Below are 21,538 nucleotides of genomic sequence, written 5' to 3' on the forward strand. Positions count from 1 at the left end.
TACAAATGAAGCCCCCTCCCCAATGAATGAGCGAGCGAGCCACACGGCAGCTGTCCACCTAATTCCTCCTTAACCAAAGCGCTCGGGCTCTGATTAAGAAAGCGATCCGGCCTTTAATTTCCTCCTGACACCGCTTAATGCCTTCGGCGCGTCTCAATCCGACCCGATGAGTCCGGCTCCTCTCCTCTCCTGCTCCGCTTGCATGACGAAGAGAAACAGATACAGGAAAGACTAAATTGGCCAAAGTTTGCATTTTGAAGTAGGGTTTCAAGTCTGGGGTAGGGTTTTAAATCAGGACTGAAATGTGCATTCAAGTCAGGGCCAGGCTTTCGTGTCATGCCGTGTTTCAAATTGGGGTTTAGAAGGTCAAGGTAGGGAGTCAAACTCGGGTTAAGACTCGACTTGCCTTTTTTTTTTCCTCCGTCTTCAGTAGCGGCTGATCACATTTGACATTCTTCCTTTGTCTCCCTTTTTCAGTAACACTCGCCGTGCGGGTTCATGTTAGCACAGACGCCGCCAATGAAGCCTCGGTAAACACCAGCCTCGCTCGGCGAGCGCCAGCCACCCGGGCCGCCATGTGGCACGTGTGTGCGCGCGCCGAGCGAGGTGGCGTTGCTAGGAGCGCCAGGTTGCGTGCAGACAGCGGCACACACACACAAGCTTGACACGGCAGCCTGGCACTCAGGAAGAAAGCAGTGGAGCAATGCCAACAAGACCCCCACAAGAGAAAGTCCCAGCCGGGCCGGGCCCGGCCCAGCCCGGCCCCCCATGAGAGTTGAGGCAGATGATCATGCGGGCTCCGCATCTAAAGGCAAGGGAGATTAAGATTCCAAATGAGGCTATCAAGACCGGGTCGGGGGTTTCAACGAAGGTTTTGAGCGCCACACCCAAGATTTAGAATCGACGAAGCCTTTTGGATCAGAGGTGAAACGTCTTCAGCAAACAAGAAGAGTCCACTCGCCCCTGGACTCAACCTTGACCGCCAACGTGGATTTACATTTCCAGCCACGGTTTGGCTTTGGCGTCAGGCGGCCCGGCGCGTTTTCTTTCCCGCAGCTCGTCTTTTAAAAGGGGGCGGGCGTGGTGCGAACAGGCCGCTATGCAAATGAGGCGGTTATTACCCCACTGCTCATCAAGCCGCGCAGAGGAGACATTAATAGGCTGATGAATATGCATGCGGATTTGTTAATTAAGTTAATTATTCTGCTGAAAATGCATTCGTCTTCCAAGGACATCTTCCCCAGGATTTCAACCTGCTCCGCTCATTAGTCATGCGATGTTTCACGCGGGTGAGAGAAAGAAAAAAAAGAGACAGGGTGGGGGGGGGGTTGTTATTGTTGTTTTCGAGGGGGGGCACATAATGTGTTTTAATGTCACGTGTTCACAACAGGATGCTTTCAAACTGCCCATCAAGGCGTCGCCACCTCCTCCTTCTCCACGCCTCTTTTTCCACCACCACCCCAAATATGATCGCCTCCCCTTCCCAAAAAAGACATTTTCATCCTCTTTCCTGCACGCGTGTGCTTCCTTTCTAGCTCGCCGCCTTCTCCCTAATTGCATATTAAAACCCTTTTAAATGAACTTTTGCTGCCAACTTTCCAACACATTAATTAATTGTTTGAGCCAATTAAGTGGCGCCGTGCAAATGAGCCTAGTCGCAAACGGTCCTATAGGACCCCCCCCCATATTCCTCCTCCTCATCATCATCATCTTCTTTCCTCTTCGTCTTCCCGCTTCCTCTTCCCAGCTGCCCTTACACTTCAAGGCACACGGCGCCACGGAAGCAGAAAGTGCCCCCCACCCCCTTTTAATGCCGCGCTGTTTCCTGGACCGTGTCCAGCCTTCAGGCACCTCGCTGATCTCAAACTTTTATGGAGAAAGAAAGAAGCTCATTCGAAAAGCTTTAAAAAGACAATGGCTGACGTCTGCTCGTAATGCTTCTGATGTCACCATTCTGCCTAATATGCTTCATAGACACAAAGCGGGCTTGTGTAAGGATTGAGGCTTTCATGACGGGTTTAGAATTCGAGGGCTTTAAATTAGGCTATTCGGCTTTCAATTTTGGGTTGCACGTCTGCATCGAGCTTATGAGGTTACGGCTTTGATTTTTGTGTTTGGAGTTTCGGTTAGAGTTTCACAATTGGGTTACGGTTTGGAATCCAGATTTGAAGACAGAGCCAGGTTCTCAAATGATGGTTTCAAGACAGACATCTCTAGCTGCGGGAATGGCATCCAGAAACGAGCTTGGATGTGGACCAGCGTCAGCAGTTGAACTTGCCTAAGTCCCGATGGCGCTGTTGCACCCGGAGGATTAGGCCGGGCTGGTGCCAGTCTCCATCCCCGCGCCACCCCTTGGCAGCGAGAGGAACCCAAAGGGGGCCCAGGCGCGTGGCCGCCATCCCCCCTGGTTGGCAGGCTAAGGTGAACTAGCCTCTGATTGATGGCCACACCTTCATTCAGCCCAGCGTAGGCCCCGCGTTGCCCCTTTGTTGGCACCGGTGCCCGTCGCGGCGTCTCGCGCGTGCCAACTGCAGCTCTGCTGGGGCACATCAATTACAAAAGAGAACCTCCGCCCCTCCTTTCCTCCCTGGTGGCTGTGGACTGCAAGCGTGTGGGTCCTCAATAGGCCGAGCTGTGTGAAGAAGGCTTTTCTGAATGCCCGTTGCCTCGCAGGTCAATTTAGGCTTGCAAATTAGGATTTCAAAAATGGGGTGGGGTTTTAAGCATTAGGGCTTTAAATGTGGGGTTCATGCCGCGGCTTTGAGTTTCAAATAGTTTTGAGGCAGGGTTGTGACTTCAAATGGGCTTTAAAATGTGACTTGGGTTTAAGGGTTTAAATTAGGGTCTCAAGCAAGTGGTAGGGTTTCAAATTATGCTTGAAGCCGGGGTTGGGGTTTTAAATCAGGGTTGGTTTCAAATGAGTGTCTCGAGACAGGGCTTATGGGTGGTACGGTGCAGCGTCTGACGGGCAGGTCCTAATGGTTGGTGGCAAAAGCGTCCCCGGAGAGTCGTGAGCGAACGCGTTGGCTGGCGCAGGCTCAGCTGCTCAACTGGGCTCAGGTGCACCCTTCCCATGTCGTCTCATCCACTTGCTTAATTACCTCCCTGGCACCAGAAAAAAAGTACACATTGTTAAAAGACGGCACTCATCACCACGGGTCGATTAACGAGACGCTTCAGGGGTCATGCTGGAGGGAACAAAACGGGGGTGGCTCGTTTGCAGCAGTCGGGCGCCATCTAGTGGGAGACTATGTCATTGTTAATAGTGAGCGCTTTTTGTTTGAGTATTACGGTATCTACGGAAGCCGTCACAGGTCGCTAGGGAGGAAGCGCGAAGCGGACACAATGGCGGCGGTGCCTGGTGTTGTCATGCAGCGCAGTCCTGCCACAGAAAATTCTGTCCCGGTTCCGCCGGCGGCGGTTCAGTCTCACGGAGAACGAGTGAAAACGGAAGAAGTGACGGGTAAGCGTTATTTACCTATGGCCCCCGCGAATCTCTGCCATGCCCGATCGCTAGCCTGGCTAAGCTAGCGAGCGGAGGCTAACGTTAAGGTAGCATCCAATTTGGCCTCAGAAAGTTTTCACTTTTATTTTTTAATTGTAGGTTGGAAGTATGAACTAGATTTAGAGGCTGAATATTACTCGGATATTCTCTAAAAGAGGTCCATTGGACGATGTACCGCTGCCTTGTTTCGGTCATTACGTAGTAGTAGTAGTATATGGATTGTAATATATGCTATCGATATATTTAAATCATATTTAATATACGGCTTGGCAGTATGGTCTCAAAATAACGACAAATTAACGGAATTACTTTCTTTAAAGGGCATTCAAATTAAATGTATATTTGTCAAACTGTAAATTGTCCTTACAAATAATGTGGGATTTTTTTCCTCAAAAAATGTATTTAAACACAATTGATAGTAAATTGACAATTTACAGCCGTGGCTATTCGAGTCCCCTTGTGATACAAAATGTGAAATAGGTTCTGTGCATGGTTCTGTTTCCTGCTGATAAAATTGATGAATCGCCCAGACTTACTGGACATTCACCAGAAGTTGAACTGGCATGTTTGTTTTCCAGAATCAGAGAAGCAGAGTCGCATGGCTGCCTTGCTGGAGAGGCTTCACGCCAAGCACAACGCGTCCCGTCCGTGGCAGGAGACCAGTAAGGTTGTGCGTCAGGCCATGGTGAGACATAATCCTGATATTGACATTATCAATTACGGTGGTACCTTTACACACAAGTAATCCAGGTTACAAGTTTAATTCTGCCCAGCCAAACCCATATTTTCCCCCAAAATTAATAGAAAATATATTTACCGTGATGCTTTGTAGGAAAAACGCGGGATGATGAATGCTGCCGCTCACCAGCTGCTGCTCACCTGTTTGGAAACCCTGCAGAGGGCACTCAAAGGTGAGATGGACACCTTTTCAAAGCAGCTTTTCCAAATTTTTAGGAATTTTTGGCTTTGAGTACTTTCATTTCCAGACACTGGAACGATTTGTACACCCATTCTGACTTTTAAGTTCTCGTGTGTTTTGATTCTAGATGTTTGAGCCTCAAGGCCAACAAAATGAACTGATTCTCTGTCCCTCTTTTAACAGTCTCATCTTTACCGTCCATGACAGATCGTCTTGAGTCCATAGCGAGACAAAACCTGTAAGTGTTCACATGTACAGAAAGCGTGTTCTAGTAGAAAAAACCTTTCTCAGGTTTGGGGTCTTTTCTTGGTCAGGCTGGGCTCCCACCTTAGCCCGTCCGGAACAGAGTGTTACATCACTTCGGATATGTTTTACGTGGAGGTGCAACTGGATGGCGCTGGCCAACTTGTGGATGTCAAAGTTGCCCATCAAGGAGAGAACCCCACGGTAAGGCCTTTGGGTAAGGGGGGCTCACAAATTCGAGCTTGGTTGAAACTGAACAAATGTGTTTGTTACAGAGCTGCCCTGAGTTGATTCAACATCTAAGGTGAGCTTAAAATTTGCCGCTGGTATCAGTGAAGACGTGTTCATTTCTTCCATGTTTTTTCCTAACCAGGGACAAGAACTTTGAGGAGTTTTCCAAGCATCTCAAGGGACTGGTCGACCTGTATAAGCTTCCCGGAGACAAGTAGGTTTTGAAATATTACTTTGTTTTGTTTTGAAGCCCTCCCAGTTTTGGTGTCCATTTTGACGGATTGATTTTTTAATTTTTTTTGCCTTGCAGTAAACTGAAAACTAAGATGTACATCGCCTTGCAGTCTCTGGAGCTGGATCTCACCAAGATGATGCACATGTTTCGGTGACTTCTCCTTCCTCACTCGCGCGGCTCGGCGATAATAGCTAGAAAATAAAAGGTCTTTTCATCCAAATGTAATTTTAATTGAATATTTCCTCATCTATCTACCTTAGGCTGGCAACCAACGCCAACGCCGTGGAGACGATCCTCCACGGCAGCGTGGGCCTGCTGACAGCTAGGAGCGGCGGCCATCTTGTCACCCTCCAGTGCTACGTGTCGCCGTATGACATATTCGAGGAGGGAACGGGCGTGCACGTCAACCTGGCGGATGGCAACGGTACAAGCTGATGCAGGATGTTGCTGAGTTAACCGCTTTAGTGTGTCTTTTCCTGACAAGATGACTGTGACCAACAGTGCCACGCACACTGGGCGTTAGCGTTTCCGTCAGTATCGAGGGAACGGCTAACACCTACAAGCTCCCCATTGCGCCGCTCATCACTGGATCGCACCCGGTGGACAACAAGGGGTAAAGCAGATCTTACGTTACATACGGTGGTATCGCAAAATCCATTTTGGACTATGACAAATAACACAAGTAGGAAAACGTGATAAGCTCGGAACACGGATGTGAAGTCAAAGGCATGCTCTGGTGGTTGATTGAGTTTGATTTGTTTCAGAACACCTTCCTTTTCCACTGTGACCAACTCCAACTGTGTGGACCTGCCCGCTTATTTTTTCCTCAAGATGAATCAACCCATGCCATTCTCACAGTCCTTTATTCACAGACTGGGCAACGCTACAGGTGAGTTTCATAGAAATCGTGCCATTTTGCAGGATAGGTCATATCGGTTTGATCATTCCAGTAAAATCCAATCAATTTGCATCAGGGCCAATTTGATGAATTGTGTGTTTTCCAGCAATTCCTGTGTTTGAAAGCACCCCACGCATGTCTGCGCTCTACCAGCTGATCGTCCAGAGCCAACTTCAGTCCCTGGAGGATGGGGGCGCCACTCTGCCGCCCTCACACAACATGCATTTCTACTCAGTGAGCAGACAAGACTTTTTTTCTTCCTTCTAGTATACGTCCTGACACATATCACTTTTATAAATTGATTTGAGGGGGGAATCAATTGAATCAGACATTGAATTTTTTTTGAGAGGGGGGGAAAAAACCAAACTTTTTTGTGTGCTCTAACAGGTGCTGCCAGACCAGCAGCACTGCTACTTTCTAAACTACGACGCCCCGGTGCAGGATGGTCATTGCCTACAAGGTGCCCTGGTGAGCAAGATCCCCTTTCGCCACCCGGCTCAGGTGCCCCTCCTCTTGGACATCATTCGGCATCAGGCGGCGTACAACACTTTGATTGGCAGCTGTGTCAAGCGGACGTCCATCAAAGAAGGTAGCCGGGCCGCTGTTTTATCTGGTTTGGTCAGCCAGCAATGCGTATCAGTTAATTCTTGTTTTCATTTGGCTTTCAGATAGCGTCGGCCTGCTGCAGTTTGAGGTTTGCCCCCTGACAGACTCGAGCTTCAGCGTCTCTTTCCAGCATCCCGTCAATGAATCGTTAGTCTGCGGTAAGCTCTCACACCCAAACAATACACAGTTGAGTCAACCTGATTCCCACTTGTGGTGCCAGGAGCAGTCCACACAATGTTTCAATGCATCTTTTTTTTCCCTCCGCCTTTCAGTTGTGATGGATGTGATCGACTCCAGACAGGTGTCCTGCAAGCTTTATAAAGGGCTGTCTGATGCGCTCATCTGCACCGATGATTTCATTACCAAAGTGGTCCAGAGGTATTTGCCAAATAAAAATACTTGCTTTGAGGATTATATCGTTGGTCAAATGAATTATAAATACACAATTCTTGTCTCAGGTGTATGTCCATCCCTGTGACAATGCGGGCCATCCGGAGGAAAGCGGAGACAATCCAGGCAGACACTCCAGCCCTGTCTTTGATTGCGCAGACGGTGGAGACCATGGTGAAAAATAACCCGCCACCATCCGGCAGTCCCACTTACAACATGCCAGGCGGAGATGGCACCAACCCTATGGGGCTCCTGGGACTCACCGGCGGCAGCACACCCACCGGAGGTGGACCACCCGGCGGGCCTAATTTTACCGGGCCCATCACCTCTCTGTTCGGGATGTCTTGTGGCGAAAGACAAGGAACAGAGTGCCAAGCTCAAGTTGGGCAACAACAGCAGGCGCAGCAACAGCAGCAACAACAACAACAGCAGCTGCAGCAGCAGCAGGGTCAAAGCCATACAGATGACTACAGCAAAGTGACGCAGAATCCAATCCTGACCAGTCTTCTGCAGATAACGGGAAGCGTGGGTTCCAGTCCCAGCTCGCAGAACGCGCCGCCGCCTCACCAGACTCCTCCGCCTCCGACGTCCTCGCCTGCTAGCAACACCAAGAATCATCCCATGCTCATGAACTTGTTGAAAGACAACCCTTCGCAAGACTTTGCCGCCTTGTACGGTTCCAGTCCACTCGAGAGACAAAATTCCTCCTCCGGGTCACCTCGTACCGAGAGCATGGGGGCCGCTTGTCCCGGAGGAGGCATGAAAGGCAAGAAGAAGCGCCCGCGAGTGCCAGAGAAGGGGGGCTTGTTGCCAGGGACTCCTGGTGCAGGGGGAACGGCCGCAGGCGCTTTGGGTATGAAATCTCAACAGCCGTCGTCCATGTCGCACCATCAGCACCACGCGGTCACGCACGAGGACGATTTCCATCGCGAGCTTCTGTCCATGGATGTCGACGCTTCTCAAAACTCCATCTTTGACGTCAATCTGCCGGGGGACGGCCTGGACACGCCCCACAGCATCACTCCAGCTCCGAGCCAATGCGGAACCCCTCCCTCCGGCCCCAGCATGCCTTATCCGCCATCTCATATCCAGGCTCAGCCGCCGCCGGGCGCGGCGCCTCCCCGCATGGTGCGTCTCTCCAGCTCCGACAGCATCGGACCGGATATCACGGAAATTCTGTCAGATTTGCCTGAGCAAACCGGGAAAGCCGGCAGTGGAGGCCAGCATCCGATAGGTGGCGGCGGTGACGAAGCGGGTCCGCTGGGGACCCCCATTCGCGACTCCTCCAGTTCAGGACAAGGCAGTGCCGTGTTTGACTCGGCAGACATTTTCAACGCCAACAGCAACGAGAACCCTTTCACAGACGCTGCCGAGCTGATCGCCGAGGCCGCGGCCACACCCACCAGCGATTCGTCCTCCACTAACTTCTTCCCGGATGCGGCCGACTTCAACCCCGACCTGCTGAATTCCGGTCACGGCATCTCCCAGAACTGCTTTGAAGACAGTTCTCCGAGCGCCGACGGAGACATGGATTTGGTCAAGGGTTTCGGTGGTAGCAGTCAGCAGAACACGCCGTCGGGTACGCCCCAGAATCCCACGCCGCACGGACAAAACACCCCAGAGCCCTCACTGAAAGACCCTTTTGATATGGGGATGTTTTTTGGAGGCAACAGCGGCACTGGCAAACCACTTCTCGGTCAAGCACCGGATTTGGGAGACACTCATTTCGGAGGCTCCCAGAGTCCCCTCATGATGGGCTTGGGGTCGGCATGCGTCGATTTCAAAAGTGCAGAATCCAAAGTCAAACAACAGAGCCTCATGCGCCAAAAGGAGGAGAATGGCGGCGGCAGCGGAAGTAGCGGCTCCGGAATGGGAAGCCTTTCCACTGAGGGCAAACAGGTGAAACGTAGCAGGACTCCATCCAGCGAGGGCAAATCCAAAGAGAAGCAGCCCAAACGTAAAAAGTTGGACCCAGACGGGAAGTCGCCCTCCCACAGTTCAGGCGGACGGCCGTACACGCCACCCAGCGGCGGCTCTGGCTCCGGTGGCAGCTTGAGCGGAGGAGGCTCCAAGTCTCCGGGAAGTTCGGGATGCTCACAGACGCCACCTGGCGGCGCCACACCTCCCATTCCCAAGATTACCATTCAGATCCCGAAGGGGACGATAACCGGTGGGAAAACCTCCTCCCATAGCGGCTACACGTCCAGCAGCTCAGCCTTGAGCGGCACCGGCGGAACCGGGGCCACGAGCAGCAGCAAAAGCCACCATTCCCATTCTTCGTCTGGGAAGATCAAAACCAAGGAAGGCTCCATGGCGCAAGGCAACAGCTCCAAGTCAGGGAGCAGTGCCGGGATCAGCGGGGGACCGTCCCATTCTAAGGGTTCTTCTCAGGGAATGGGGGTGGGTAAGCCGGGCTCGTCCCCAATCGCCAAACACGGACTCTCTGGTGCAGGAAGCGGTGCGAGTGGACTGGGGACCGCTAACAAGATAAAAACTCAAGGCGGTAAGCCTCCCGGGTCGCTTATGAATCCCAACATCAAGCCCAACATCTCCCCTTCTCATTCCCGCTCCGCCAGCTCTGGTGAAAAGCTGTCTTCGCCCATGAAAATCCAGCAGTCCCAGGTGCCGGGAACTCCACCTTCCTCGAAGGCCAAATCCCCAATGGGCTCGGGAGCCGGCAGCCAAGGGGGGTCCAAGTCTTCCTCTGGGGGGGGCAGTATGAGCTCCCAAAAGCCCATGAGCGGGACGCCCTCAACTTCCACATCCTCATCCTCTAGCTCCTCCTCTTCTTCCGCTTCCATGAGCTTTTCTGGAGGCTCCCAGTCCCAGTATAGTGCAGGGGGTGGTGGAAGTGGCGGGAGCGGCGGAGGCGGCAGTGGGGGAGCATGCCAGAACAACGCCAACAACCCAAACGCTAAAGGCAAGTCTCCTAGTCGAAACAAGAAACCATCCCTCACGGCGGTCATTGACAAATTGAAGAGCGTGGGCGGTGTGGGGGAAGACGGTTGTGAAGTCGGACCGCCCGCGGGCCCGCCTTGTCCCGGGGCCCCGAGCGGCAGCGTTCCTGGAAATGTGCCCCCTCCAAACATGCCTCCCATCAAGCACTCCACGTCCTCCCAAAGTGGAGACTACAAGCGGGAGAGGCCTGACAAAGAAGGGAAGGCTAAAGTGTCCGTTTCGAGCGGCCCCGGCGGTGAGAAAAAGCTGATGGACCCCAAAACGGGAGCGGTGAGCCTGGCCAAGATCATCATCAGCAAACCCGACGGAGGCTCGCCCAGCATCAAGGCGAAAGTCACGCTGCAGAAAGGCGGCGGCGAAGGCCCCGGCGACTCCATGCGGCCGCAGATCAACAGCCTGAAAGCCTCGCCGCTGTTCAGCGGCTCCACGCCCAAGCACGACCGCTCGTCCCCGAGCCACAGCCGCTCGCCCGGCCACACGCCGCTCAACCACGACAGCGAGAGCGAGTCGGGCAGCAGCTCGGTGGCCGAGAAGTCCCATCAGAACAGCCCAAGCTCCGACGACGACCAGACGCCGAGACCGCTGCCCGCCCAACAGGACTACATGAGCTCTGTCCCGCTGGGCTCCGGCGAGAAGCACAAGAAACACAAAAAGGAGAAGAAGAAGCGGGAACGCGAAAGGGAACGGGACAAGGAGAAGAAGAAGTCATCTATGACGGGCGGCCCGTCGTCGCACCCCGTGAAGGCAGACGGCTGGTCCCGCTCGCCCATCTCAGCCTCGGAGTCCTCCTTGTCCATGCTCGCCTCTGAGCGGCCCTCACGCTCCAGTCCCATCTATATGAGGAACGAAGATGACGACCTCATGGACTCGGCGCTCACCGGCAACCTTTAATGTCACCATTTGTAAATATTTCGTTTTTATTTGATGTTCTTTTTAAGGTGAAGAAATGCTCACAGGTCACTTATTTGTGGATATGCAAGATGTATGTATTAATTTGGGATGTTTTCTTCCAAGGACCACAAACAGAAAAATCGAAGAATGTAAGTATTGTTATTTAATTTAGTAAAATAAATGCACCCCAGAAATACTGTTTGCGTAATTTGTGACCTGAGTGCATTTGTTTTCCTCAACGCCTGCATAGGTGCAGCTGTTTTGGTTAGCAATTCTCGGCCAGACTCTTTGAGGACTGATTTTTGGAGAAATGAACATTATTCTTGCTCTACCTTTTGGTGTTAAAGCTGACTAGATTTTAACAATAAGGGATTTTGGAGACCACCCTTCTTTCTACATGTTCAATAAATATTTGAACTTTCATAAATGTCCTAACTTCCTCTCTTTGTTTTTTTACAGCAACGGCAAAGTCCCCTAGGAAGTAAACGTAAAATTGGAGCGCTGGTGAGAAATGTACCTTTCACCCTACTTTGGAGCACTGCCACTCAAGTACACTAGAGGGCGGCATTGTATCAGAGATGCATCAAAAGGTGACTCCGTTTTAAGCATATTATGCAACATTTGAGTTTATATAGCCTCCACACAGCTAGTTTATTATGTAGAAAAATTCCAGTGCATCAACTACGCTGTGTTCCATATGACTGACATTTGATTGCAAAGAAGTAAATTAATGAATGGTATTGTAAGAGCAAAATCAATGCAATATATGATACATTAAAGTCATTGAATTCCAGCAGTCTCTCCAGTGACCTCCCAATGGGCTCATCCTTCACTCATCTTCATTTAAAGCCTTCAGCAGCAGCATCTGCTGCTGCGGCTTCATCTTGTTTCCACTGGAATGACAAGTAGTCTCTTTGGATTCTGAAAAGTTTGGCCTAATTGTCTCCTTCCTAGGCACAAACTTGAGCATTTGTTTCCTTCTGCCTTTGAGCAGAAATGCACGCCGCAACAAGCGCCTCATTAGAGCGGCCGTGTGGACTGGAAGCAATTTGTCAAATGTCAGAGAAATTGAAAGAGAAAAAAGGAAGAAATAAAAAGTGCTTCTCCGGTCTTGGCAGCCTGAAGCAAAGAAAAAAAATGCAGTCTTATGCGATGAAATTTTTGCCCAAGTGCAGTTCAGTTGTATTAAACTGTACAACACTTTTGCCTTTTCAAATTGATTTGGATTTTTTTAATTTGTATATGCATTTTTTAGGTGGTACTTGTAAAGACGTTGGAGAACCACAAATGTAGTAAGTACCAAATGGCTTTTGTTAATTTCATGAATTGTGGTTTCATTAAGAGTTAATAAATGGCCTGTATGCAGATATGATCACTCTTAAACAAGAAATAACATTGTCCTCTGCACAGGAAAAAAATGTAGGCCATGGCTGCTAAAACACTCTTCAAAGTGATGAATAATGGATCTCACAAGGCCTATGTCTTACATCATTAAAGATTTTTTTTTTTTTTTGCCAATCAGGAAATAGTAGTTTTGACCCATTTGAGGCAATGTCCAATTAAAGTGTTGGAATGAAGCTTTCTCGTATCAGCAGCACACATAATTTAGATTTTATTGCACAATGTCCAGTTAAAAGGCCATTGAGCAAAACTCCAGGATAATTTTCCTCAAACATAAACTGGATTTTAGCAGCAAAGTCCAAAGTTAAAGAATGTAGGTAATGTTATTGTTTTGCGGGGGACATTTGACCAGATTAGTAGCATTTCAATTTATTTCTGTGGGGGAAGAGATCTGAGTGTTTTCCGTTACTAGGACGAAATTAACATGTAAAAGCAATCTGAGAGGTCATTAAACTCAAATCAAGGCATCACATTGGTATCATACTTGAAAATGTAAAAATGCTAAGTACAGTACAGTATGATGACTGGGGGCGTGTCTTGCTTAGCGTCATCGGGCAAATAGCAAAGTACCGCCCACTACTTCGATCCCATCCAATCCCGGTTTACCTCCTCCATAACGGCCATTTTGGGCCAATCGGGACTGAGGTAAGCGCAACGTCATAGGGAAAACAAAGTTGCCATCGAGCGCATGTGGAATTGTACTGTACAGTCGAATAGTGGAGCAGCAAAGTGGATGAACGAGAAGCCAGCCGGCGCCTACAAGATACCGGCTCCCGAATAGACTTTAAATGCATTGAATTGACGCCTAGTCCTTCCGTTTAAGTCAACAACCGGGACGGCTCTCTAGACGGGATGCATCGTCCCAATGAAGACGCCGAACTTGGACGACCTCCTGCCGCCATGTCCACGTCGCCGCTCTCCTCTTCTTTTCGCCGCTTTTCTCCTCCTCGCGACTAAGAAACACAGACTTTCTTTTCAGTTGACATGACGGAAATCAGCGAGAAGGAGAACGAGCCACAGCGGCGGGACCTCCAGAGACCACCGTCCACTGCGCCCAGCCAGCCAGAGTCCAAGGTAAAACCACACCTCCACCCTTGCCGTATTAATTTTGGGCACCCCAGATTTAATTTAACGACAACCATTTGAAGTCTATTATTATTATTATTTATGCAAAGTTTTAATCTGTCAGCGAGACCAACTAAAATATTGCATAACACTTAAGCTGCATTAATTCTTCTTACCTGACCTCACGCTCTTACACGTCACGCTGAGTGCCTGTGCTGAACATTTAAAAGCCACAAACAAAGCAAAAAATAGTTTGCATCAGCCAGCCCGCACTGTCAAAATGAACCTCACAGATGATATGTAAACTGACATTTGCACTGTCTTGCAAAGGTCATGTTGCAAATGTTGTGGCAGGTGCTTTTCTTGTATTTTGCTTTATTCATCATATATCTACTATGTATGGCCAAGTGACATTAATGTATAATATTCTATCAAAATCAGTCTGATTGCCGAGTGCCTACGACTTTAGTTAGTGACGGAATACTAGAAAGCGACCTACTGTAGTAATACTGCCCCTCTCTGAATATACTGTAGCACCCCACTTGTTTTTTTGTTCTGGCAGTCTTTTGTGACAAGAGCTTTCTATGTTCTTCAGTCTGTGTGAGGGAAATAAAAAATGAGCACAGAGACTAGTCTTTGCCCGAGGGTTCTATAAATAGGCTGTTGTGAAGAATGCTGGGATAAATTAATGATTGAGTAGAGGGTGTGTGCGGGGGGTAAAAGGGAGGCAAAAAAAGGATGTAATGGAGATTTTTCACCCCTCTTACTCAATAGCCTGCACATACCCCCCCCCCCCCACCACCCATAGCAAAACTGAAATACATGGGGGAGAAAAATATTTTTGAACGCCCCCCAAAAAAAAGTGGGTCAACCGAGGCGGCTCTTCATCGCTCACGCTAATTGGTATCTTTGCTCCCAGAGGAAGGAGCACAAGAGCAGCTACCTGCTTAGATCAATTGGACGTTTTAAACACCACAAAATCCAAATTTCTCGTTCTTGTTTAGTGCAACGACAACATTAGCTAAATGAGCCGCATGCTGCTTCACCGACAGCGCTAAACAAGTGTTCACCTCATCAGCTCGCTTTTATTGAGCTCATGATGAAAGGAGTGGCGGATTCACGCCAGGGCGGATCCGCTCAATGAAACTAATCAAACGGGAATTTTTAAAAGGCTTATCGATTGGCGTCCGCTCACAAGGCGTGGCAAATTTGTGAAGTCAGGAAGTCGAGAGGAGGAGGTGGGGCAAGGGTGATGGAGATGGAAGGGGAGAAAAAAAAGCCTGACTGCAAAAGGACGTTCTTTGAAAATGGGACTTTTAGGACAAATGGCGTCATAGCGCTAAATCTCCTCCGTGCTGTCCTTGTGTTCTTTCTTTCAAAGGCACTCATGCATGATTCATGCTCATGTACTTCCTGTTTTGATGTCCGCTGCAACTATTTAGGCAGCATGTTGCCAACTTGACGTGTTTCCGTTCCTTCCAGTTGCAGCGTCTGAAGCGCTCGCTGTCCTTCAAGTCCGTGATGCGCAGCAAGAGCGTGGACAACTTCTTCCAGCGTAGCCCCAGCGACTCGCGGCCCCCCTGCACACTCATCATCGCCCCAACGCCACCCGCCTTGCCCGAGTTGCCCCTGGCCTGCGAACGCCCGCCTGTTCTTTCGCCGTCCGTCAGCCCCACCCCGTCGCTGTTGCCGCGCTCGCTATCAGTCAGTCCCGCGTTGTCCCTGAGCACCAAAGTTGAGCCCAAGTCTTCGACCCCGCCCACGGCGCCTCTCAAGACTCACTGTTTCCACGAGCACGTCTTCCGCAGGCCGGCCAGTTGCGAGCAATGCAAACATTTGATCCAAGGTAAAACCGTGTACATCCAGTTTTAATTTTCTCTGATCCCCATTTAGGTTGTAAACTAGTCGGGCCTGTCCTGTGAAATCCCTTCAGCCAAGGCTTTGTTGACTGAAATGTTAGATCCATTACATTTTACACGAACGAGAAAATTCAAAAACAAAGATACCCGTCGATACGCTGAGCACTTGAAGTGCTGGTTTTAAAGGCCAAATAACCTCTTAGGAAATTGTTTCCAGACCCAAACAAAGTTGATTTGTGCTTTGTTGTCAGTGCACAAATCTTATCGTTTGTCTTGAAAAGCACCACTCAGCCAATCCACTCCAGGACCATCATCTGTATTCTTTCAATCTACCTCTATGATTTTCTCACAATGTAATGAATGTGGATGTCGCCGCAGGTAACTCCAAGCAAGGTCTACGCTGCAAAGCCTGCAAGCTCGCCGCTCACCTGTGGTGCTCGTCCGAGCTGTCCCAGCAACCCTGCAATGGCAAGGTAGGGAAGCGGACGCAAGCTAGCAATGGCTCAACGTCACCCTTGCTTACACGCATTGGCATAAAACTCCTTTGCATTGTAGCGTTAGCATTTCGTGTTGTTGCAAGCGCGAGGGGGAAAACGTTGAGCCAGCCAATAATCGCACAGACGTGATTGAGTTGCTCTTCCGTTGCAGTACGAGTAATCCGCTTCACAGTGGGCGCATATTTTCGCACGGTTAATCGCGGCAGAGTGCGCGGTGACTCACGCTAGGCTACAGCGGCATCTGAACGCTGCGATGGTTGGTCTTTGAGTCTCTCTAATGGGCTTAGCCTCAACCCCCTCAACCCCCCCGTCCTGTACAGAGAGGATCATGTCAGCGCAAATTTAAAATGGCCCGCAGATGATTAAGACACTGACCCACGTGCGAAAGGTCACAAAAGGTACGGAATAAACTAGAAAATGGTTCACGTCTCGTACGACACTGAGGGGCTTTTTTCACGCTTCCTCTCGCTCCATTGCCATCTTGTCACGTTACTACATTTCCCCTCCCCTCCTCCGCCTCAAAATCAATATCTGCCCCCCAACCAGCTGGCCCGGCTTAATTCAGTGTGAAATTCGCCGCCTTTGAGGGCACGGAAGCAAACCGCCATCGCGGCTGTCCTTTTGGATGGCCGCGCACTCATCAAAGCGGGGATTGGACATTTCGGAAAGCAGCCGCACATCCGCAGAACTTGCCGGGGAGTCGCACGCTGAGCAAGCACACTCGCAAATGTGCTTAGGTAGTCATGATGTTGAGCGACTTCAGCCTGAAATATTCATTCCGTGCGGAGGATTTTTTTTTGACTCTTTATTCCACACGTCTTCTTTCCTACAGCATTTCAAATGTTTGGGTATATTTTAGGCAGAAGTAGGTTTAGTAGTAAGAAAGCACTGCTCTCTCCCAGTTTTGCAGCTGTTTTTTTTTGCATAGGTGACCATTTTGTGCGAGTGGCTATCTTTGAAGGTTTAAAATAGATCAGGACATAAACCCTGACAGCACCCAAGTGCATGCTCACGTTCAATAGCGGAGCGTGCCCGTCATTGTTTTTAATTGAAGCCGCTCCGTATTCTTGCTGCCGTGGCATCAGCGTTACTTGAACGTAAAGAAAAACAGTTTCATTAAGAGAGACCTGCTGAGCACAGCCTCGCCTCAAATAATGACCTGCAGGGACACACTAAAGACATGACCGCACATTTCCATTCAAGTCGTCTCGGGGAAAAAAATGTTAATGCTTCACTGTCATACGCGGCTATTATTAGACGACAACATCAAGGTGAGAAAAGCTGCCTTTGTAATTTATCCCGACGTGCGTTGTATTCCTCGTGCTAAATAAAGCTCCCGCTGATCCCGCTCTCGCTTGATCTTCCGCAGTCTGTCAGTGGACGGTCATTTTTAGTCATCAAGCCGCTTGATAATGTGTGTGCACCATTTGCTGCTTCTTCTCACCCTCACCTAAGCCTGAGCTTTGCCTCACCCGTCACTTCTCGCACGCCGTCTCTCTCCAGACGGGAGCTTTTAAGCGAAACTTCAGCTCGCCTCTACTAACCAATGAGTCGCTGGGCGTCGTCAGGGAGACTCCTGAGGTGCAGGGTGAGTGAGGGAGTGCGTTTGCGTGGACGCTGTTGTTCATCGGCTGTCGGATGTCAAAACCTGTGGCACGTTTTGTCCCATCGCAGAGGTGGACCCCGCCACGGTGGACCCCGTGTACAAAGCGCTACGCTACGGGACGTCGCTGGCTCAGATGAGTCGCTGCAGCTTCGGCAGCATCTCCGAGTCGCCCCGTCACGAGGTTGAGAAACTCCCAGACAAGCTGGAGAATCAGCCAATCGCAGAAGAGGAGCCCATTCCAGGAAGTAAGTTACGTTTCGGTCCACCCAATGTGGCGTCCACAGTTGCCTGGCCATTCAACACTCTCTGCTTTTCTTCTTCCTCTTTGTGTCCATCCAGTGCTCACGCCTCCTGAAAGCGAGAAGGCAGATTCCGAAGAGCGAGTTAGCCTAAAGGTGGGTCTTTGCACATCCTCCTCTATTCTTTTTGCTCTTCTTCCTTATCCTCATTTTCTCTTCCTCTTCTCCATGTGATTTCCTTCAGACTCCCAAGCGTGTGGAGATCCACTCCATGCACACTTACGTGGCTCTCTACAAGTTCCTGCCTCAGGAGAGCAACGACTTGGAATTACAGTCAGTCCTATTATTGTTATTAGTGCAGTATATGTATTTATGTTGTTATTTATGCTTGCGTTAGTGGTCTTATGAACTATGGCCCGTTTCCCTCCTCCTATACCCGTTATGACAGGAAGAGTGAAAAGAACCCATTAGTTGCTGGAGGAAGGAGTACGCTCTGGCGCCCACCTGTAATCTTTGCACCACAAATCATCTTGTGACATTTATAAGTGACACGTTCCACAATAGAGGAGAGTTGAACTAAAAAATAAATAAATCATGAGAAATCAGCCTGACTCATGAATTTAAATTCATGTCTTGAATTTATGACGCTCTTATTCAGCCTTCATATACAATTACAGCTAACGCTAGCCGCTTCTCGTGTGTATCCTCCAGGCCCGGCGATCGTGTCAAAGTGACAGATGACGCCAATGAGGACTGGTGGAAGGTGAGTCGTCATCTTTGTCGTCTTGGCTGCCGTTACCTTTCGTGAGCCATCCCGGCACTTGTGCAATCAGTCAAGCCTCCTCCAGTCCGACGAGGCAGCCAGACTTGAGAGCCGCCCGCTTGCCTTTGAAAGTCAAGGAACGTGGGTGTTAGCACGACCAGTTAGCGTGGGGAGGGAAGGATGTCGTCCGTGTTTTGTAGTGTTGACCATATTTGTTGGATTTGACTCTTTGTCTAGGCCGGGGTGTGGGATTAGCCCGCCGCAAACGTCGTTGTGCCGTTTGTTCTCACGTCGTTAATTATAAGAACCGATTGTTTTTGTTTTAGCTCATATTCAAATAGGCGTAAATAATCAGCAAATAATGATTGAAATAACACGTGCCTATGCACGCATAAAAAAATGAGCCACATGCTGCTTCACCAAAAGATAATCACAAGTATCCTGTAAGGTAATTTGGCCTTTACAAGTGTGTGTGTTTTTATGATCAGGGGAAAAGCCGCGGCAAGGTGGGATATTTCCCCGCCAATTTTGTGCAGCGGGTGCGCCCCGGCGAGCGAGTGTGGAAGGTCATGGCTGGTTTCCACGGCAACCGCGACAAAGGCCAGATGACGGTGAAAGAGGCCCAGGTGAGCTCTCACGCACACACGTAGACAGAATTAGCGAATACATTAAAAGCAATGTATGTAAATGAATGCGGAAAAGTGCTGGAGTGACAGAATACATATTTGCATTGTGACGCAGCGCACTTGTAGTCACATTTCGGAAGAACTTACATATTTTTCCAATATCTCTTTTCCCTCGCTCCCAATCCATCGTCCTTAACACCACCCCCACCTCATCCTCGTTGTTATCCCATCGCTTGTGCATTTCCTTTATTCCACTCACCTTTCGACATTGTTCGCATTCCTTTCCCCTCAATTGGACTCCCATCCTTTGGCCATTTTATTGTCCGACTATTTTTTTTTTCTTGCCCATAATTCATCCTTCCCAAATCCTGGCTTGTCCCTCGCCCCCCCATTCTCCCGCCGCAGATCTGCGTAGGCAAGATCGAGGAGACGGACGGTTTCCTGCGCTTGAGCAGCGGCAAGAAGCGAGGCTTGGTGCCGGCGGACATTTTGCTCGAAATATGACGTCGGCTAATAATAGTACTGATAATTGTGCTCATAATAAATTGCCGGAAGAGTCCTCGGGAATGTTTTTCCCACCTCCAAACGCCCTTGCTGACAGGGTAGGAAACAACAGCTTTGCTAGTTTTGTTTTCTTTCCAGCTACTCACCGTGTAGAGCAATGTGGGAAATGTAGCGTCAAGGAGAACGAACGGGAAGTCAGGCTACCTCACCTCTAACTCAGAAAATGCGATAGGACCGCGGGAAGCCTACAAAAGGCTTTGTCACGTGTGTCGGGTCTCGTATTCATTATGTACACAATAATAACAATAGTCATAGATGACATCATCACTATCAACAAGAGAAACATTGAGGCGCTTTTCCGTCAACTCAACTTCTCTAATTGTTTTCACGCTAGTCATGAGCTGTGAGCTAAATCTTATTGATGTTAGCATCTGCTAAAAGGGATACGTGTAAATGTCTCTACACCATTGCACCTCTGCTAGTCTGGTCACTGTAAATTCAACACTTCCAATTTGCCTTATCTGCTGTACTCATCCTGTATGTGCCGTCACATCGTGCGTCTCGGAATGCCAGCGTTTAAAAAAAAAAAAAAAAAAAAAGATGTAAAAGCAATAAGTGTAAATAAAACCTTCATGCTACTCTGCGACTAATACAAGCATTGATACCACAATTATAACAGAGCACCACTTACCGTTTTTGTTTTCATTTGCACTACTGTTGCATCTTAACCACTTTTGTCCAGTATAAATCTGGAAAGGTATTTACAGTCAAAAAAGACATTTTCTGTTTGACCCATTTCAGCATTCTGAAGCAACACTATGCACAGCCCATCGAGTTACTGGCTCTGTTTTGTCTGCGCACGCCTACAAAAATACACACTTGGGCTCAGGATCCTTTTTCGACAGGCCATATTGCGTATTTTGCCGTCGCCCAATAAAATGCGATGGATTCCTTCATTTCTTTGTGTGCGCCGTCATTTGTTTGACAAGCTGGTTGACAGCCTGTATTGCAATTAAGAATTAGTCCACCACTCGGATGAGATGCAAAATTTTTGAAAAACAAAAGAATGATGAAACATCTGAGGAGATGAGTCAGCTAAAAATAATTCAAGCATTTTTTTTTTACATTAATTAATCAGTACCCAAGAAGTAGCCATCAGTTTCCAAGAGGTTGCTGACCTCGGGTATAAAATGTTAGCAGTGCCAAAAGAGCATTAACGTGACCAACAGAAAAGTCATTTAATTAGCCAGCCTAGACGAGGAAGAACGTTTGACATCCATCAATGAAAATTGCAAAGCTGTGTGATTGAGCGCCATCTGATGGTGTCGTTAGTAAGTCGGTGGGTGGGCTTAATGACGGGAAGCCGTCAAATCAACCCACACAAGACGTTTTGCATCTTTCTTTCCTTGTTAGTCCATTTTGTTTGTTTGCAGATCTTGGGAGGATCCATCACGCTTACGTTCCCCTCGCCTCCATCCGGAGTAGCCCCGACTCGCCTGCTCGTAATGAGCGCAAGTAATCACATTAACGCCCAATAAAAGTCATTGGCAGCGGAAAAGCTGCTGGCAGGCCATGGACAACACTGGCACTGCCGGCACGTACCGTGCCGCCATTTCTCAAATCATGACCCAATTTTGTTATCAAACTGGATATAATATGATTTTGGAAAGACGCACGTGTGGCAGGACATCAAGTTGCTCTTGAAACCAAAACGTTTCTGCTCTTGTTGGGGGGGGCTTGAAACGTCAGGTCGACGTCTCCTTGTGGTGCGTTCACACTTGAATCTTTGACAGCTCGGGGGAAACGAAACGTCCACCTTGCAAAAATGCGGGGGGAAATTGTGCACCAAAAATAGCTCTTGATGACATGTGCGACTTGAGAGGTGAGCAACTGTGGCAGAAAAGAAAATCAAAAAGACAAAAACGATACCAAATAATAATTCCCCCCCCCCCACACACACACACACACACTTTTGATTCCCAACATGAAATGATCATTTGAAGGTACAGTCGCAAAAGACCCTCACAAGTCACAAATTTTACCGTACTCGAACGTGTCCTTAAAGTCGGGGTGAATGCTACTGCGGGCGGCTCCAGGTGGCT

At 49.2% G+C, this 21,538-nt stretch overlaps 2 protein-coding genes across 5 annotated transcripts; both read left to right on the plus strand.

Moving 5' to 3' along the window:
- Window positions 1-1,992: 1,992 nt before the first annotated feature.
- On the plus strand, window positions 1,993-11,454 carry med1 (mediator complex subunit 1). Of its 2 annotated transcripts, XR_015063264.1 has the most exons (18): window positions 1,993-3,463; window positions 4,084-4,190; window positions 4,338-4,416; window positions 4,608-4,662; window positions 4,739-4,871; window positions 4,943-4,971; window positions 5,041-5,112; window positions 5,209-5,283; window positions 5,394-5,557; window positions 5,635-5,746; window positions 5,898-6,022; window positions 6,138-6,265; window positions 6,419-6,620; window positions 6,700-6,795; window positions 6,910-7,015; window positions 7,096-10,923; window positions 11,000-11,025; window positions 11,336-11,454. XR_015063264.1 is itself a non-coding variant. In XM_085903117.1 (16 exons), the coding sequence occupies exons 1-16, from the start codon at window positions 3,346-3,348 to the stop codon at window positions 10,874-10,876; spliced, it is 5,382 nt and encodes a 1,793-aa protein (XP_085759243.1). In that variant the 5' UTR covers window positions 1,993-3,345; the 3' UTR covers window positions 10,877-11,329. The 2 variants fall into 2 exon arrangements, 1 of the variants encoding a protein (XP_085759243.1); XM_085903117.1 differs by lacking the exon at window positions 11,336-11,454 and having other exon boundaries at window positions 7,096-11,329.
- On the plus strand, window positions 11,336-20,072 carry LOC147039493 (SH3 and cysteine-rich domain-containing protein 2-like). Of its 3 annotated transcripts, none has more exons than XM_085903122.1 (12): window positions 11,336-11,466; window positions 12,132-12,168; window positions 13,257-13,351; window positions 14,825-15,188; window positions 15,580-15,674; window positions 17,202-17,286; window positions 17,373-17,549; window positions 17,644-17,699; window positions 17,788-17,876; window positions 18,255-18,306; window positions 18,795-18,932; window positions 19,338-20,072. In XM_085903122.1, the coding sequence occupies exons 1-12, from the start codon at window positions 11,455-11,457 to the stop codon at window positions 19,434-19,436; spliced, it is 1,299 nt and encodes a 432-aa protein (XP_085759248.1). In that variant the 5' UTR covers window positions 11,336-11,454; the 3' UTR covers window positions 19,437-20,072. The 3 variants fall into 3 exon arrangements, with proteins under 3 accessions (XP_085759248.1, XP_085759250.1, XP_085759249.1); XM_085903124.1 differs by having other exon boundaries at window positions 11,378-11,466; window positions 13,244-13,351; XM_085903123.1 differs by having other exon boundaries at window positions 11,383-11,466; window positions 12,823-13,351.
- Window positions 20,073-21,538: the final 1,466 nt, after the last annotated feature.

This window comes from Syngnathus leptorhynchus, chromosome 22 (assembly GCF_054491065.1).
Source record: "Syngnathus leptorhynchus isolate UIUO chromosome 22, UIUO_Slep, whole genome shotgun sequence".
NCBI lineage: Eukaryota > Metazoa > Chordata > Actinopteri > Syngnathiformes > Syngnathidae > Syngnathus > Syngnathus leptorhynchus.

Bases quoted from the DNA above. Each gene is read 5' to 3' on its own strand.
- LOC147039493 (XM_085903122.1), top strand. The intron at 17,550-17,643 runs GTAAGTTACGTT...GTGTCCATCCAG, and splicing joins AGAGGAGCCCATTCCAGGAA to TGCTCACGCCTCCTGAAAGC. The intron at 17,877-18,254 runs GTCAGTCCTATT...TGTATCCTCCAG, and splicing joins AGCAACGACTTGGAATTACA to GCCCGGCGATCGTGTCAAAG.
- med1 (XM_085903117.1), top strand. From the start codon at position 3,346: ATGGCGGCGGTGCCTGGTGTTGTCATGCAGCGCAGTCCTGCCACAGAA. The intron at 4,191-4,337 runs GTGAGACATAAT...GATGCTTTGTAG, and splicing joins AGGTTGTGCGTCAGGCCATG to GAAAAACGCGGGATGATGAA. The intron at 5,284-5,393 runs GTGACTTCTCCT...TATCTACCTTAG, and splicing joins AAGATGATGCACATGTTTCG to GCTGGCAACCAACGCCAACG.